Raw genomic sequence first — 17715 nt, 5'->3', positions numbered from 1 at the left:
GTTTTATTCGGAGTGATAATATTAGATGTGTTGATAATTATTAATCTTCTGATTTATATTTTATAATCATGTTAAAATAAATGGTTGTAAATATTGCATACACACAGATGACCAATAATTATGCAGTTATAAATTGTATAAATTGTTATCTCAACACCCAGTTTAATATTTACATTTATATTATGTATTGTATACAAGTGTTCTACTTCTTGTAATACCAAGTATTCTATTTTAATATTGTGTAGTTTTAAACATAATACGATTAGTAGCAGTGGCGTATTTAGGTTTTTGTCATGGGGGGGCTATGACTTTTTATGATAATTACTAACATGAGGGGGGCTATGCCCCCCCAAGTTTCCAGGAATTATAAAAGCTTATTAATATTAAATATACTTTCTACGTTTGCCAAAATTATAATACACAACACATTACTTGAGATTAAATGTTTTATTAAACCAAAATCATGTTAATCTTGTTATTACAATACAAGATACAAATATGAAGTTCAAATGCTCATAGAAATTTAATTTGACATTCCGGTTGAAGAAAATCTAAGCATTTTTACTATCCTAAAACGAGTGAGTAAAACGTGATGACAGATACAAAAAAATAAAAAATATATAAAAACACACATCAGTGTAAAATCAATACATTCATCATCGCTCCGCTCAGAATCTAAAAAAAGTATTTGAATACATATTCATATTATTACATTTATTCGAATACTTAACAATTTTACTAGACTGAACTGCAGTCTGCAAGCATAAAACGTTATTTTCTATTGGGAATAATAAAAATCTAGCCCGTCTGACTAGCAGCGCTCAGCGGTTTTATACTTGCAAATTTAATCAATTATTGATCAAATAAAAAAAAAAAAATAATCATAATATTTTAAATAATAATCGTCAAATTATAACGAGTAACGACTATAATTAATTGTGTGTATACAGTCTATGGAGGGGATTGATCCCCATGATCCCCCCCGTAAATACGCCACTGAATAGTAGGTTACTCAATAATAGTCGTCTAAAATGTGAATTTTACATTTGTCAAATTATTTATCTTATTGCATTAAAACAGACTTTTTTTTCTAAGAACTGTTATTTTTTAGCTCACAAAACAATTTATAATGGCACCAAGCTAATAAAAAAAAAAACTAAAAGGATACTATTTTCATCATCTTGAAGCAAACTGAAATGTCTTAAGTTTCATAGTTAAAATACCTTTTTACAAAATAACTTCTGAATTTCATTGTGCGCATTTTACATTTATATTATACAGGCGAAGTAAACAGCTCATCCTATTTCACAGAAAGTATATATACCAGGAAATAATAAAATCTGGATGGTAAGCACGTTTGGCCAATCATTTGTATACGTAATTTATCAGCCTGAAATGAAATACAACCAATCTTATTACCCCCCTTTTTTTTCATTTAAAATTAATTAATAAAAATTCTAATTTTTTAGAATTTTGAAACATGCATACTATTGTGAACCATATTTTAATACTTTAAAATGTTCAAACTATTTAAAGATAGTACTGTGGTAGTGTGGTGATACAAACCAATTTATTTCAAATGAGTATCAACTTATTTTCTGTTTTTGAATTGTTAACCTAACCTAACGGGATTATTTTATTAAACATTTAAATAATTTTACATCAAAATTCAAATGTTTAGGCAGAAGTTTGAATTTTTTAGTAAAATTTTTAATGTTTGAATTACACTTCGATGTTACAACTTTTGGTTGTGAATTTTTCTCAGAATATATTTCGATCTCTGTTTAATGGACATTATTGGATTCCATAATTACTTCAGAATTATTTATCGCCAGTAGAACTTTTTTTAAATTGTTTTTGTAATGTAGTTCATTTCAAAAGCACAACAGAATATTTTATAAATTAGTCTTGGAAAGAGACAAACTCCACACACGTTACTATTTCAGGTTTTTTTTTTTTTAATTGTTTAAGGCATCAATTGCATGGATATTAGCTGGCGTTACATTTTTAAAATGTATATTAATTTCTTACATACTTGCTTAATTTCTACTTATTACCTATATTTATAGATTTAAATTTTAATCTAAGTTAGAATATTCAAATCAGTTGACGCAGTTCTATTGAGTTGACGAAATTGAGTAGGATTTTGGTTGTCTCGGAAGCATAGGCGTAGATTTGGCTTGCTAGAAGGGGGGGGGCTAACGCTAAGATTATAATTTATAATTTATAACATTAGAAATTTATAACAAGGCTATACTATTTTTTAGGGGGGCTATGCACCCCCCAATTTACGCCTATGCTCGGAAGTGGGTGATAGCATCTCGAATAGTGTCTCAGGCAGTTTATTCCAGATTTAAACCAATTACTACCTATGAGTTTGGTCAATACCGTTATAATGACCTGTAAATAATTTTATATTCCATTTAATGTTATTATTGCCTTAACATAGACATATTATTAAGTATAATAACTCAAAATTTGAGTGTGAATTTCAATTTAAAAACATCATACATTTCATACTGTTATTTCGTGTTGTAGACAACTTGAAGTATTTGGACAGTTATCGGGTGATCTATTCGAACTGGGATTCGTGCACCACAAAGTTCATGTCACTGGTCTGCGAAGACATGAGCGATAATCAGTCGAAGGAAACAAAGCAAAAATAGAAAGAGTATTTTCCGAGTTATTGTTAAAATGTATACACTACCTAATGATAATATAGTTCCCACTCTTTAAATATATTTTTACAAAAATAAAAAATATAAATAATATTGGAATTTGGTATCACCACAGTATATTTCTTAAATGTTATGAAAAAACTAAGAATTTAAAAATATAATCCTTATTAAGTGTAAACTATACTTAATAATTCCAAAAATCAGCTGAATTTTAATAAATTAAATGTTAATGGACAACCTGTGTGGCTGTTTACGAGTATATAAAATACAGAGTTGTATTGTACATCAAAAACATGTGTTTTAAGATAGAATACAATAGTAAATAATACATTTTATTAAATTCTTAATCTATATGGAGAAGTATAAATAAATAAATCTTTAAAAACACATAGTTAAATTTATAATTATTATTAATAATCATAATTATTAATTAGTGACTATAATATTTATTTTATTCATAGATAAATTATTTGGTTTATAAATTTAATAAGTAGGTACCTATCTGGTTAGTAACTCTAGTCAGTAATTATTACCGATAATTACTTTGGTTTATATTTAATTTTGAATTAGGTACCTAACTATTAAATTTATCAATCAAGTTGTTAAACATATTATTATGGTAAAGTTTTTTTCTCGATAATATTTTGAGTAAAAATAAAGGTTAATTAAAATAAAATGAATAATCGCATTATTTTATTGTGCATTTCATTATATTTGAGAGTATTAAATAATTATAATATGGTCCATAAATTATTCATCCAACACTGATCTAATATAGTGTATATTCATGATAATATTATATATAAATTATTTGTCAACAAAATCAGAATATTGTCATTTCACATAGGTCACACCTAGCTCTTTATATTATTCATAAAACAAAATGAGATGTTAACTTTGATAATGCTGTTGAAATGTGTAATAATTCGAACTTCTTAAAAGTTTGTTATTGAAATAATAATAAATATTATACTCTTAAACATTTAAAACCCGTTTGAATATAATTCTACTTTTATATAGTTTTTTAATTAAAACGTCTGATATACATTATGTATGTATATGTTATAACAATGTTGTAAAATAATGTAGATTTCAGCTTAATTTAGATGAATAGTTTTCAAACATAATAATTAATAATAATAATTTGTACAGATTAAAATTAATGTGATTTAATAATATTTTGAATATTTTTTTTTTCAACACATTTCATAAGTAGGTACTATATTTGGAAAAAAAAACTTGACTTTACATAATTTATTAATTATGTACTACGAACGAATCTGAAAATGTATGACGTACTATTTAAATCTCATGTAAGCTGCCTTTTTGCCTGCAAACGCCATTAGTTTTTCTAACTTTTCATTAAAAAATATGTAACCGTATTACCTAATTTACTCTTATAATTTTATGCATAGGTATTAATACTTTTCTATCTGAATCGTTAGAGAGGTACAATTTATATCATTGTAGTTGTTAAAATCGAAATCAAAATTAAATATTAAGTTATCCACATAGGTAGATGAGTACTATTATTGTTTTTTTGTAGTACGTGGTAGAATATAATATAATACACTGCACATAGCTATATGTCATAACATTTTAATGTAAACTTACTCTATAACATAACAAATCTTCTTTAATGTATTAACACACTAAACTGTTTATGTAGTTAAGTTGTATACATATCGTGACAATTACTGTAATCGTTCAATCTGCCATCGATTACAAAGTTAAAACCGTTAGGCAAAAGACATGAATAGTAAACTAGAATAGCAAATAATAAATTGTAAAACTGATAAAACTGATAAAACTGATGAAAACAAGTAGCCAACAACATGCGTTCTACTACGAGTCTTGTAAAGTTTTGTTTTGTTGAATTTTAGAGATGAAAAAATATTTTTGAATTAAATCTACAAAAATCAATTTAGCAAATTAAAGTAATTATATAATACAACGTTTTATTACAGTTTTTCATGTTCAATCGTATCATATAAAAATAAAATATATTATAATTTTGTATTATAATCAATTTTAGTTGTGACATTCAAGTACAAAAGTACAAATAAGTAAAATGCAATTTTTTGACAGCAATTCATTAAAAAGTTTGCGACCATGATGCCTAGTTGCTAAACGTGTCCTAAAATCGTTACTTCTACCATAAAGTAACAACAGTTAACTCATTGAAATTTTAAGACTTTTAAATTATTTATGAAATGACGATCATATTTTACTTTTAATCCATTTTTAAAATATAACAGCATTACCGGTTTACAGGGTTGAAATCATTTTTTTTTAAATATTTGATTGAAATAAAATATAGGTATTATAATAAACAAATCAAATGAATTAATATTCATTAAGGCGGAAAAAATATTCAAATTACAATTTGCAAACCTTATTTATATTTAAATTTAAAATAAAATTCGCGTTATTGAAAATTAAAAAAATCTAATCTTACGGGGAAAAATGGGAACAACTATTTTTTAGAACTAGAACACTATGTGATAACTAATGATAAAATCTCGAGTACCTATACATTATACACACACATAGTATATTAGTGTGTAATTTTATCTATTTCTATAAATTTCTATATTACAGTTATATAACAGATGTAGTTTAAACACTGAGTTTTTGAAATGCGCATTTACTATACGAATTCATCATTGTCGATGTTTCTTTAGTTATATAATTCTATATTATTTTGTCCACACTCAAACTATTCCATCAGGCTGGATTCAAAATCTAAAAAATTAACTGTTAGATTCTGAGCGGAGCAAAGAATGCATTGGTTTTACAATGATGTTAATTTCTATTTTATTCTGTATACACTTTTTCTTCCTCTAAACTTGCTCAAAAGTATCAAGTGTAACATCTTTTCTGAAAGGTAATGTATTTGAGCTGGTAATTTAAAAAGGGTCATTTTTCGATTTTCGAAACGGTACTCGAAATAAAAGCGGTTAAAGGAAAAAAAGCGGGTAAGTGGGTATCGCTCAGCTGTACATTGGGGGTGGGGTGGACCTCTGACTAAGGTAGGTTAAATTTGAATGCAATGATAGGTATAATTGTATACGAAAAACGATTCTGAAAGGAGACGGTTTATCTGTCTAGGATATATTATAAATTATTAAAAATTTTCAAACCTTAGATTTAAAAAGAAAATTTTTTATGTATTTCTAGCTTAAATAATTTGCGAATTTTCGTGATTTTTACGTATGTTATCAAAATTTAAATTTAAATGCTTGTAAAAAAAAATGTGACTATGCATTTCTTTTATTTTTCAACTGCTATCGTAAAAATATTTTAGGAACCTTGTATTAAATTTTCAAACCTTAGATATAAAAGGAATAATTTTTTATGAATTTCTAGGATAAAATAATTTACGAATTTTCGTGATTTTTACGTATGTTGTCAAAATTGAAATTTGAATGCAAGTAAAAAAAAATTGTGGCTATATATTTCTTTTATTTATCAACTGCTATTGTAAAAATATATTATGAGCCTTGTATTAAATTCTCAAATCTTAGAATTAAAAAGAAAATCTTTTATGAATTTCTATCTAAGATAATTTTAACATTGCCGTATTTTTTACGTATTAAGTCAATATTTGAACTGTAAATGCTTATAAAAAAAAATTGTGACTATATATTTATTTTATTTTTCAATTGCTATTGTAAAAATATATTATGAGCCTTGTATTAAATTTTCAAATCTTAGATATAAAAGGAACATTTTTTATGAATTTCTAGCATAAAATAATTTACGAATTTTCGTGATTTTTACATAATATGTTGTCAAAATTCAAACTTTGAATGCTTATAAAAAAAAATTGTGACCATGTATTTGTTTTATTTTTCAACTGCAATTGTTATATTTGAAATTCAAATGCTAATAAAAAAAAATTGCGCCTATGTATTTTTATAATTTTTTAATTACTATAATAATAACTTATGAGGAACTTTGTATTAAATTTTCAAGTATTTTGATAGGGCCAAAAAATTTTATCGACAATTCAAAAGAAAATTTTCAGGAAAATCGAAAATTTCAGTTGTCTATAAATATCTCAAAAAAAGTCAAAATATTTTGAAAATTAAATCATGTAAAGAGAATGACAATATAAATAATTTGTGAAATTTTCAAGTATCTACAACTTATACTTTTTGAATAATTACAAATATTTAAAATCGTTTGAGGATAAATCGTTATCGTTACGCTATTTCGTAAAAATTTAAAATTCAAACGCACTTACGAAAAAAACTAATAGAAAACTTAGTGTTGTATTTTTAATCCTTAATTATAAACACAAAAATTTTTATGATTTTTCAACTTCAAAATTACTTGCAAAGTTTCGCGTTTTTGACAGATTTCGTAAAAATTTGAACTATAAACGCTTATAAAAAAAAAAAACACACATCATTGTAAAATCAATACATTCATCACTTCGTTCAGAATCTAAAACGTACGATTTCACGACTTTATAATATTAAATAATTACGGATGACGTTTTAGATTCTGAACGAAAAGTGATGAATGTATTGATTTTACAATGATGTGTGTTTTTTTTTCTTTTTGTGGTTAGGTTAGGTTACCTAACCTGTGTACAGCATAACTAGTCGAAATAATGCTTCAATTTCAAACTTTGGGGTGGTTTCCGATGTAAAAGTGAATATCCTTGGTGCATTATACAGGTCAAAAGTTAATATTTTCCAACAGTTTTCAAAAAAATCGAGAAAAACAGAAAAAAATTTACAGAAACCAGGTAATTTTTACGCAAAACCAGTTTTCGACCAAATCGATTTTTTAGGTTAGGTTATTAGGTAATTTAGGTAATTTTTTTATGGTTGTAATTCAAAAACTAATCATTGTAAATACTTGAAGTTTTCACCAAATGTTTATGTTAGTGTTATCTATATACAGTTTAATTTTCAAAAAATTTGACTTTTTTTGAGTTATTTATAGACCATTTAAATTTTCGATTTTTATGAGAATTTTTTTTTGAAGTGTCGGTAAAACAATTTTGGTTGACCAAAAATCTTGAAAATTTAATACAAGGTTCCTTATGAGTTGTTCTTATTTCAGATTAAAAATAAATAAAAATCTTTAGTCACAATTTTTTTTATAAGCATTTATAGTTCAAATTTTTACGAAATCTGTCGAAAATGCGAAAATTTGCAAGTAATTTTGAAGTTGAAAAATCATAAAATGTTTGTGTTTATATCTAAGGATTAAAAATATCTGTGATAATATAAGGTATTATGAATTATGATAACTACATGCAATGTTTTTAGAAAAATTGATTAACCATTACTCATGCAAAATGTGTCCTAATTGAAAAATAAAATATTTGTTTCAAAATGGAATATATGACAATATTTAAATATAATAGACCGACAAATCATCTCCGTTCAGAATCGTTTTTCGTATACAATGATACCTATCATTCAATTCAAATCTATCCTACCCTAAATCAGAGGTCCACCCCACCGCCTAATGTACAGTTGAGCGACATCCACTTACCCGCTTTTTTTCATAATTATTTAACGCCGTTCATTTCATACAAATACATATATAGATTTATGAATATTGTAACTGTCGAAACTAATAGTCAACAAAAAAATATATGCTCTATAACCAGATCTCCAATAAAACGTCAAAATTTTCAACTCCTTAAAGGAAATAAATTATATAACTTAATTTAAGCCTTTATTAAATGAAAAGTATATATTTAAAAACAAAATGAAATCTACAACTAATGGCCCAGTAGCCGATATTGACGGGCAATTTTTCATTTGCACATATTTACCTACATTTAAATATTTAATTTTATAATTGATGCGGATTATCTTCTGTCGTATTAACAAATTATATAAAAAAAATTATTTTTACTGTCACTGGTGAATGTTATTGATGGAAAGTATTGTGAAAAAGCATGTTTCAAATAATATGAAAAATAATTAAAACATATAACAGACATATGCTGTACGACCAGGTACTTATGTAAGTACCACTAAATAGTGATAATATACATTTATTGTACATAGCTTCCAACTTTGGGGTGCAGTATATTGTGTAAAAATACACACAATAATATATATCTACGTTCGTTAGTTTTCAAATAATCCCACATTTAGGCTGTTAATTATTATAAATGTCAAAACCAATAAACAAATATCATGAAAATATACAAATTAATTTTTTACTGTGTTTTGATAAATATTTATCTTACGCTTTTACATGTAAAATGAACTAAGTCGTATTGTTCTGTTTTTTCCTTTAAAAAATTAATTTAATTTAATTTAATACTGATATTATATGTTAATAATATGAAATCTTTATTCTTTGTTAGATTATATTGATATTGTTCTCAAAAATTATTACATTAGAGCTGATATAACAACTGCAGACTCACATTGTGACTGCGTTGGATAAATATCAAAAAATCCATACGATATTCGTTTTGTGGGTATAATTTAATTAGTTTAAGTGCAATACACATGATTGTCATTTCAAAACAATAATAATATATTTGAAGTTCTACGACCTACTTGGTGAATCGTGTGACATTAGTTATGATGTATAGACTTACAATTTCTTTCCCATAATCATGTCACTATTATTGATTATTTAAACATTATATTATACCATCGTATAAATGATTATATATTATTTCAATCGGACTATATTACATATTATTTTTTTTTTTTTATAATTTAGTGACTATCAAAGAACAACAGCATTGTCGACTTATATGTGGAAAACTTTTCATTTTTCTAAGTAAGTGCACTACCAATCGTCATGAATAAAGTGATTACTGGTGACCGTGCAGCTGAAAACGATGTTCATTACATTACAATTTTACACAGAAATCACTGTTATATCAAGAGGACTTTACACCCGTGTGATTTGTTGTCTCCAAAATACAAACGTAGCCACATTGGGTTTTTTTTATGCTTCGCATTATAGTGAATATTATACAAGTTTATATATAGTTGTTTTTTTATTTGTTCAGCATTTAGATCGGATTATAATATGAAACACTGAAACAAACCTATATAGTATATTGTACCAATAACTAATGAATACGGACAAAATGGTTAGACAAATATTATCATGAATCACGAATAAACTCGATATAACTACCTACAACTATGACCCGAAGTAAACGATAGATATGTATTTAAATCTATTTTTCGTAAATATAATACAGAAAAAATATTATACATAAACTCTAAGAATGTACAATCATGTTGCGATTGTATCGAACTCAAAATAAACGTTATATTATATATATATATATATTTTTTTATTAAGATAAGATGTTCCTAGCCTTGGCTATGGATATTTAAAAATGATAAAGATCACGCATTCACATGAAGTCCGCTATTTTTATTTTTTTTCCACGCAAAATTTGAAAACCCTCGTGTTTAAATATGGTTTTTTGATTATTATTAATACCATAATAATATGTCAATTTGGTTTTTATTGACATTAAATACGCTATGATAAATTATGACGAGGATTTCGTTATACAAAAGAACTGTGCTTTTAAAATATGGATGATACAATGATGAAACGTAGAACAATCAACTCGCCCAGGTAAGAATTATTCTACAGGCTAAGTAGGTATGTATAATTACAGTGTTAAAAGATAATTCATTTTTGACGTAAATACATCGCTTGCACCTTGTCGGAAGACACAATACAAAAGCCATATACTGTCTTAACAACAATAGAATCAAAATTGTGCGATAGTTAATCACATTATATGATATACCAATATTATATTATACGAGCAGAATAAAAAATTGTATAATGAAAAAAAAGCTTTTTTGTCAATTTTTCTGTTCTTTCATAGCTACTTTCTTATCTTTATAAACGAACATGGCTTATAATGCTTATACACACACACACACACATATATATATATATGGCTAACAGAAAAAAACGTGGCTTAGTAAAGAAAAACAATACAAACATCTTTAGCCGTCTCCAAAAAAAAAACAATTGGACCAATGTATCATAAATGAATTGCTCATATACTGGCAATAACCTTATTCATTTGCGAAAACTTGCACTTTTCAATTTATTTTATTATTATTTTTTTTTTTTTGGTTCTTTCATTTTCTTTGTTTTTTTTCATCATAATAGTTGATTTTCTCTCCCTTGATAAATTTAAAATTACTGTTGACTGAGTAATCGATTTTACTGGATTTTCAATATACATAACTTTTTATTTTTTTGTTTGTAAAATCCACCAACATTGTGATTTAATATTTACTAATATAAGTTTAGTAATAAAATGTAAACAGTTTAATTTATTCTTAAGTAATTTAAATTTTGATTCAGCTTGACTTGAAATTTCTTTAACTGAAAATCATCACGTTTCACCTCGATGATATAATATCAGCGTTATAAATCATAAACTCATAACCAAATAATGACAAATTGTATTAAAATTGTGTACAGTTAATGTAATTGATTAAACTCTGTATAATCCCGTCATATGGTTACTATTTAGAATTGCATTCAAAGCATTCCCATGAAAATTAAAAATATATTCATTGATTCAAAATTAAATTCAATCTATTCATACTTGTGAGTGTGTTATTCTTCTACAGTAATGCTAAATTAATACCATAAAAACGTCGGATATTATGAAAAAAATTGTTTAATTTGATTTTTTCTCGGTAACTGCAGACAATTTAAGAAGTTTAAAAACATTTGAATTTCTAAAAAAATGTATGTATTTCTCTCTACTAAGAAAAACTTGAAACATTTAAAGTAAATATAATATCATACCTATTATGATTTTAAAATATTTTTTAATGTTTTTAGTAAAAATGTCATAAATGTAGATTTGTTATATTATGATACAAAAGTGTACGCCCACGCATTATTATTTTATAATGTGTATTTTTCTGCTCTGTAAATTCATTTATCACATTATTTTTAGTTACTGAAATAAACTCTATTATATAAAAAAAAACTTCACAAAAGCCCCTGTCTGAAATGTTCTATATTTTATTGTATTTTATTTATTTTATCTCATTTTTTCTAATATTTTTTTATAAATCTATTACATCAATACGATTTTTCATTTTATTTACTTAATAGTTAATTAAAAAAGTTTAAATTGATGAATTTAGTATCAAAATACAGTATTACAATACTGTATTACTGTATGCTTTACTACGTAAATAAAATGAAATATTATCTAAAAATGTACATACCACAGTTCAAATAAAGACACTTTTTATTTGTGCTAAACATAGACATACGTCTATGGTACTAAACGATACTAAGTGAACCTACCTATGAAATGGATTAGATAGGTAGGTAAAAATAATTTAGATTAAGTACATTTTTCGTGGATACAAAATAATGGTAAGTACGTAAACCATAAAAAAAATTACATTTTTTTTAAAAATTATTTTAATTAAATTAAAATATAATATATACACAAGCAATTAATTTTTTATAAAACCCAGATTTATAAGTTATAAAAATGATAAAATTTATTTACGTCGGCAAATAATAATTTTCGTCACGTAATTTAATGTTTTACTAATTAAACTCATTTTGTAACGTAACTTCAACCCAAATTAAATTTAAAATTCTAATCAAAATTGTTATCCTTAAACTCACATGGTATTATAGTTCTATTCTAAGTTTATATTATTAAACTTAGAATAGAACTTTATTTTTATCATTTACTTCTTTGTCGACACCTAATATATAAAAGCATAGACACAAGTCTGTTGAATTTGATTCTATCTTTGGTAAAGAGATATCATACTATACCTTTAAATGTATATTATGTAGGTATATTATACAGAGTGGAGCAACGAAAAAGGTGATTTGCGTATCTAACTAATTAGGATAATCGCCCTTTTCGCTACCATACCCTGTACATTGTTTTTTTTTCGTGTCCTGACAAGGTGATCTCAGTTATTGAAAGAATTATTTACATTTTTATCAGTATACAAATAATACAATTATTGCGATCAACCCGTATAAATTTAAAGCATTTTTTCTTTGATATATATAATATATTTAATATAATCATTAAAAAAGAATAAAAATAATTTGATACGAATAAAAATGAAGGGAAAATACGTAAACATAAATTCATCTGAATAAGTCACTTTTGTATATTGACCACACAAAAAATAAATTACTTATTTATTTATCTCAAAAATGTCACTAATTTATATACAGAGAATATCAACAGGGTGCACAATATTTTATATTAAAACACCATGGCGAATATATAGAATTAAAACAAGTTACTCAAAATAAAAATGTCATAAATATATTTCATAGAACTTTAATTTAATTTACTTTTATAAATAACTCTAATGAAATTTATGGTAAAATTAAATCAAAATAATGTAAATAAAAATAGACTGTACACGCTTGTATAGTATAATAATATATTATTTTTTTTTATGATAATATTTATTTTTCTGATATATTTTCGTATAGACTATAGATAAAATATTTACTCAAAGAAAATTATCATAAAACTTTGTTTCATAAACTTAACCACTTTTATAGTTTTGTATTGTTTATTCTTTAATAAAATTATTACAATCAAATCAATTATAAAACCTTTTTTATGATTTTGAATAAAAAATAAATTATCTTTTTATTTTATAAGCTACGAGTATTATTTAAATAGCTTTTATTTATTGAAACGGAAAAGTTTTAAATTCATTACAAAAATTTAATAATTTAATTTTTGTATATCATATTAAAAAAATTATTAATCACTTAAACAATGCAGAAAAATGTATTTGTAAAAAAATGTGGAATATGTAAAATTGAGATTAATCCACTTAATTATATAGATATGCTAAAAATTATCCAATAATTGTCTAATATTAGTTAAATAATATACTATACTTACTATATTATTATAGTCATCTGATTTAATAATTTTACAATTTTTGTTCATCTCATAAAGTCTTATATTTTATTTAGTTTTAAGTTTTCAAAAACAAAGTAATATATAAATTCCTGATATTTGCAGGGCTGCAGCCTATAAGCGCAAAAAAAAATTACCTTTTTAATAACCCATAAGCGCAAATTAATTGTATAAAAAAGTGTATTTTATTCAAATCATATAATTAAAGTCATTCAGTTATTAATATAATATGCTATTCGTGATTATAAAATGTGTATTTAAATATTAAAAAATATATAAATAATTATAAAAATTGTATTTAATTTAATCGCAACAACTAATAGATGTTTTGTTTAAGATCAATAAAAAAAATAAATAAATAAGTACCTTAATATTAAATTTGAAATTTGAAGCCCACAGTTTTTAAGTAATCCAATTTTGAAATATTTTTTATCGTAATTTGTTACGATAAAATTCGATAATACTAAATACTAAATTAAACTGAAATAATACTACTATATAATAATTTTAAAATGAAACCTATACCTAGTGTAGCGGGTACAATATTGTATCAGGTAATACAATTTATTTTTGCACTTTTAAACTACGACTAAGGTACAAAAGCGCAAATTCGTTTTGCGCTTTTGGTTTATCGAATAAAATTTACCTTTTGCGCTTTTGGGCTTCACCGATTTGCAGAAATATTTTTTAGTATCAGCAGTTTAACAATCGATAACATATAAAATTATTAAAGAAAATGTAGGTATAAAGATAAATAGAGTAAATAATACATGGAATAGAATCTTATATTTTATAAATTGAAAACTAAAATTTAAATTGTATTATATAGATACATATCTGACTGACATACAGTTTTAAAATGTACACAAAAATTCGTTTATTTATCTATATTTTATGTCAAATTTCAATCACACTTGTTTTTGTTAAAATACTACTTACTGACAAATTTTATGATTTTTATGTTAATGCACTAAGGTTGCTGTGCTTGGGTGTATATTATTATATCAAGCTTTTAGTTTAATTATGTAATTGAAAATAACAGGTTGTATATTTTACGTCTGTATTATATTATATGTGTATGGCGATGTCCCTTATTACATTTTAATTTTTAACATATATAAACTACGCCACTGAAATTACTATTATCTTTAAACAAAAAACGTGAAATATCTTCTTTTTTATCCAAGACTAACAATTATAATAAATTAAGAACAATGGTTTATATAATTGTAATATTTTTTAATTGCAATATTTTTATGGATGTTGTTTAGTTTAAGGATACACCATTGATTAATCAGTGACCGACTAAATTATTTATTTAGGTACCTAAGCACAACCTAGTCGCTAATTAATTTACTGTAGCCGAAGGCACCCAGAGAGGCAGAGCTTCCCAGTATTGTACACATAACTCTTATAATGTTGTTGTAAAAAGGTTGTTGTAATATTAGTGAGTGGGGGATTGTCCCACCACTAATAATTGTCGATGTTATTGTTATCAATAAACGATGGGAGTCAGAGGAGAAGTACCTAATGCTAACGCGGTTCCTTCTCTGGCTCTCGATACAAACGAAAAAAAAAGGTACCTAAGCACCTATACTAAATATATTATAAGTAATTTGATTAAATTGGCGACTTACCAACTATAGACGCAAGTACCTTCACGGCTATGCATTTTAAATACTAACCTATTTGTAGCAGATTTTACTAGTCTTACTTAAAACTATGTTTCACATAATATCTTATTTTAAAATTGGTAAATACTTAATTTAAAACTACCTATTTTAGTTACAAACTATAAATAATATTATAATACATACAAATATTAATTTAAATATAATAAAATATTAAGAGAATACACGTTTGTCTGTCTCGTCATACTTCATAGTTAATTTTAGATTCTGAGCAGAGCGAGGAATGTATTGATTTTTCAATGATGTGTTTTTTTCTGGTGTGTCATCACGTTTTGGGGCAGTAAAAGTACTTCGATTTTTGACTTCAGTACCTCGTTCGATCAGAAAGTGAATCTAGTTGGTACTTTGGTGAGATCAAAAGTAAAAAATTACCAATATTTTTCTTAATAATTGGGATAAACAAACTAAAAATTAAGGGGAAACGGGAATTTTTAATACAAGGCTCTTAACATATTGTTACAATAGCAGTTTTTATTTATAAGCATTCAAAGTTTGAATCACGAAAATTCGTAAATTATTCTATGCTAGAAATTCACAAAAATATTTCTTTGAACATTTTTAATAATCTATAATATATCATTAACAGATAAACCGTCTCCGCTCAGAATCATTTTTCGTATACAATGATATAATATCATTGGATTCAAATTTAATTCCATCCATTACAGTAACCCACTTGTAACCTACTGTACAGCAGACATCAACGACTTACCCGCTTTTTTTATGTATGCTCTCGACACACTCCCGTCGTAAACGTCACATATTTATTTGCGTAGTTGTTATAAAGAAATTGTGTTGCTTTGTACCAAACAAATCGAAAAAAAATTCTAAAATATTTCACGTCTATATATACCGGTGGCCGTTTAGAATCGTTCACGTATATTTCAATTAATGATGGTGCACTGATGATATGATCTCGTTGACATAGCGTTTAGGTAAATCATCAGTGACTAGATCGTCGAATATTGTGATATCATTATAATTTAGCAGACTTTGATTTACTTATCGTTGCAATACTTACAGCAATATGCAACCAGTGCACAGACGATAATCCACGAGTACCCGAAGATCATAGTTGAGTTAAAAATGTATTTGAAAAATGAAATTAACTATACAATCGATTTTCTTGTATTTCCGTCTCCTGCGCGGGTATTAAAAAATATTATTACTGTCTAAAGTCTAAAAAATTGTAGTCACACGCACGCACGCACACGTCGCCACTCTCGTGGCTGTATGTATAATAACGACAATAATATTATTATAGTAATGGTTACAATATCGCGATGACGAAAATAATAATAATTATTATTATTATCGTTGTTTTTGGTTATCACGTGTGTGTGTTCCGAGGAAGCCGTTGGTCACGCGGACAACCCTCTCGTATGGGATGTCGATGACTGCCGTGAGCGCAGTCGAATTTCAAAAACCTCCGCCACCGGTAGGCGCAATATCTCCGACGCACAATGTGCATTTAAAGTTCGGGATAGCGCCACGTGCGTCTCCGGACCGGGAGCGATGTAATTGTCGAATAGTGAATTAATACCTATTAATTGTTCTATGAACACGTAATAAAGTTATATTATTATAACACATCGGTGCCTATTTATTTTATAAATACAAATCAGTAAATATTTTTATTATATGCACATAAAAATAAACATTGGCTGGTTCTATATTATTGAAAACACATTATACACTGCGCGCAAAATAAAATATCTATCATCATATTATATGGAATCGTAATTTGCGATTGGACTTGTTAATTTCAAGACTGATCAAAACTCAAAACTTCTATTAACTAATTACTAGAAATATTATTCAAAAGTATTTCAGAACGAACACTGCCCTAATTCAGCTAATATTGTAAATAGGATAAAAAATCTTTATTATATAAGTAAGTATTGAATTGTAACGTATTTCTTTAAAATATATGAATATATTTTATTATACTATAATCGAATAAATTCAATTTTAAATTCTGAGGTACCGTTAGTGAATAGCTTTTTGCCTTTTTTCACAAATAATTATCCACGTGGAACTTTTATTATTTATCATGTACTACATTAACCTATTGTTTTATTCAACAAATTGCAAAAATATTTATAAATAAAAGTAAACTAAACAAATTAAACTATTAAAAGCCTAATAATATTAAGTTATTTTGTTTTTTTTTATTTTACGGCTTTTCTTTTAATTCGATATTATGAAATTTTTAATTAATTAATTAAATTTAACTTTTTTTTTATTATTATTTATTGATCTTTTAATCAATGTTTATAGCTTCGGCGACATGAGCCATTAGCTTTATACATAATTTACATTATAATATTACTTAAAATTTACATGATTAAGGTGACAATTTAATTACAATAATAAGGGGAAGGGCTGTTGACTATATTTATTCTTATTAAATGTATTT

The 17715-nt window shown here is 25.4% G+C and overlaps 1 protein-coding gene across 1 annotated transcript in view; it reads right to left on the bottom strand.

The window, feature by feature from the left end:
* LOC149055176 (uncharacterized) overlaps positions 1-16693 on the bottom strand; it is a 73097-nt gene extending 56404 nt beyond the window's left edge. Inside the window, exon 1 of the mRNA XM_089229276.1 lies at positions 16318-16693. Coding sequence (XP_089085402.1) covers positions 16318-16369 — 52 coding nt within the window. The 5' untranslated portion in view covers positions 16370-16693. The remainder of the gene's footprint in view (positions 1-16317) is intronic.
* Between the last annotated feature and the right edge of the window lie 1022 nt (positions 16694-17715).

Source organism: Diuraphis noxia, unplaced genomic scaffold (genome assembly GCF_037042655.1).
Source record: "Diuraphis noxia isolate RWA-SAM2 unplaced genomic scaffold, SU_Dnox_SAM2 contig0005, whole genome shotgun sequence".
Taxonomy (NCBI): Eukaryota; Metazoa; Arthropoda; class Insecta; order Hemiptera; family Aphididae; genus Diuraphis; species Diuraphis noxia.
This window is presented reverse-complemented; position numbering and strand designations above follow the sequence as displayed.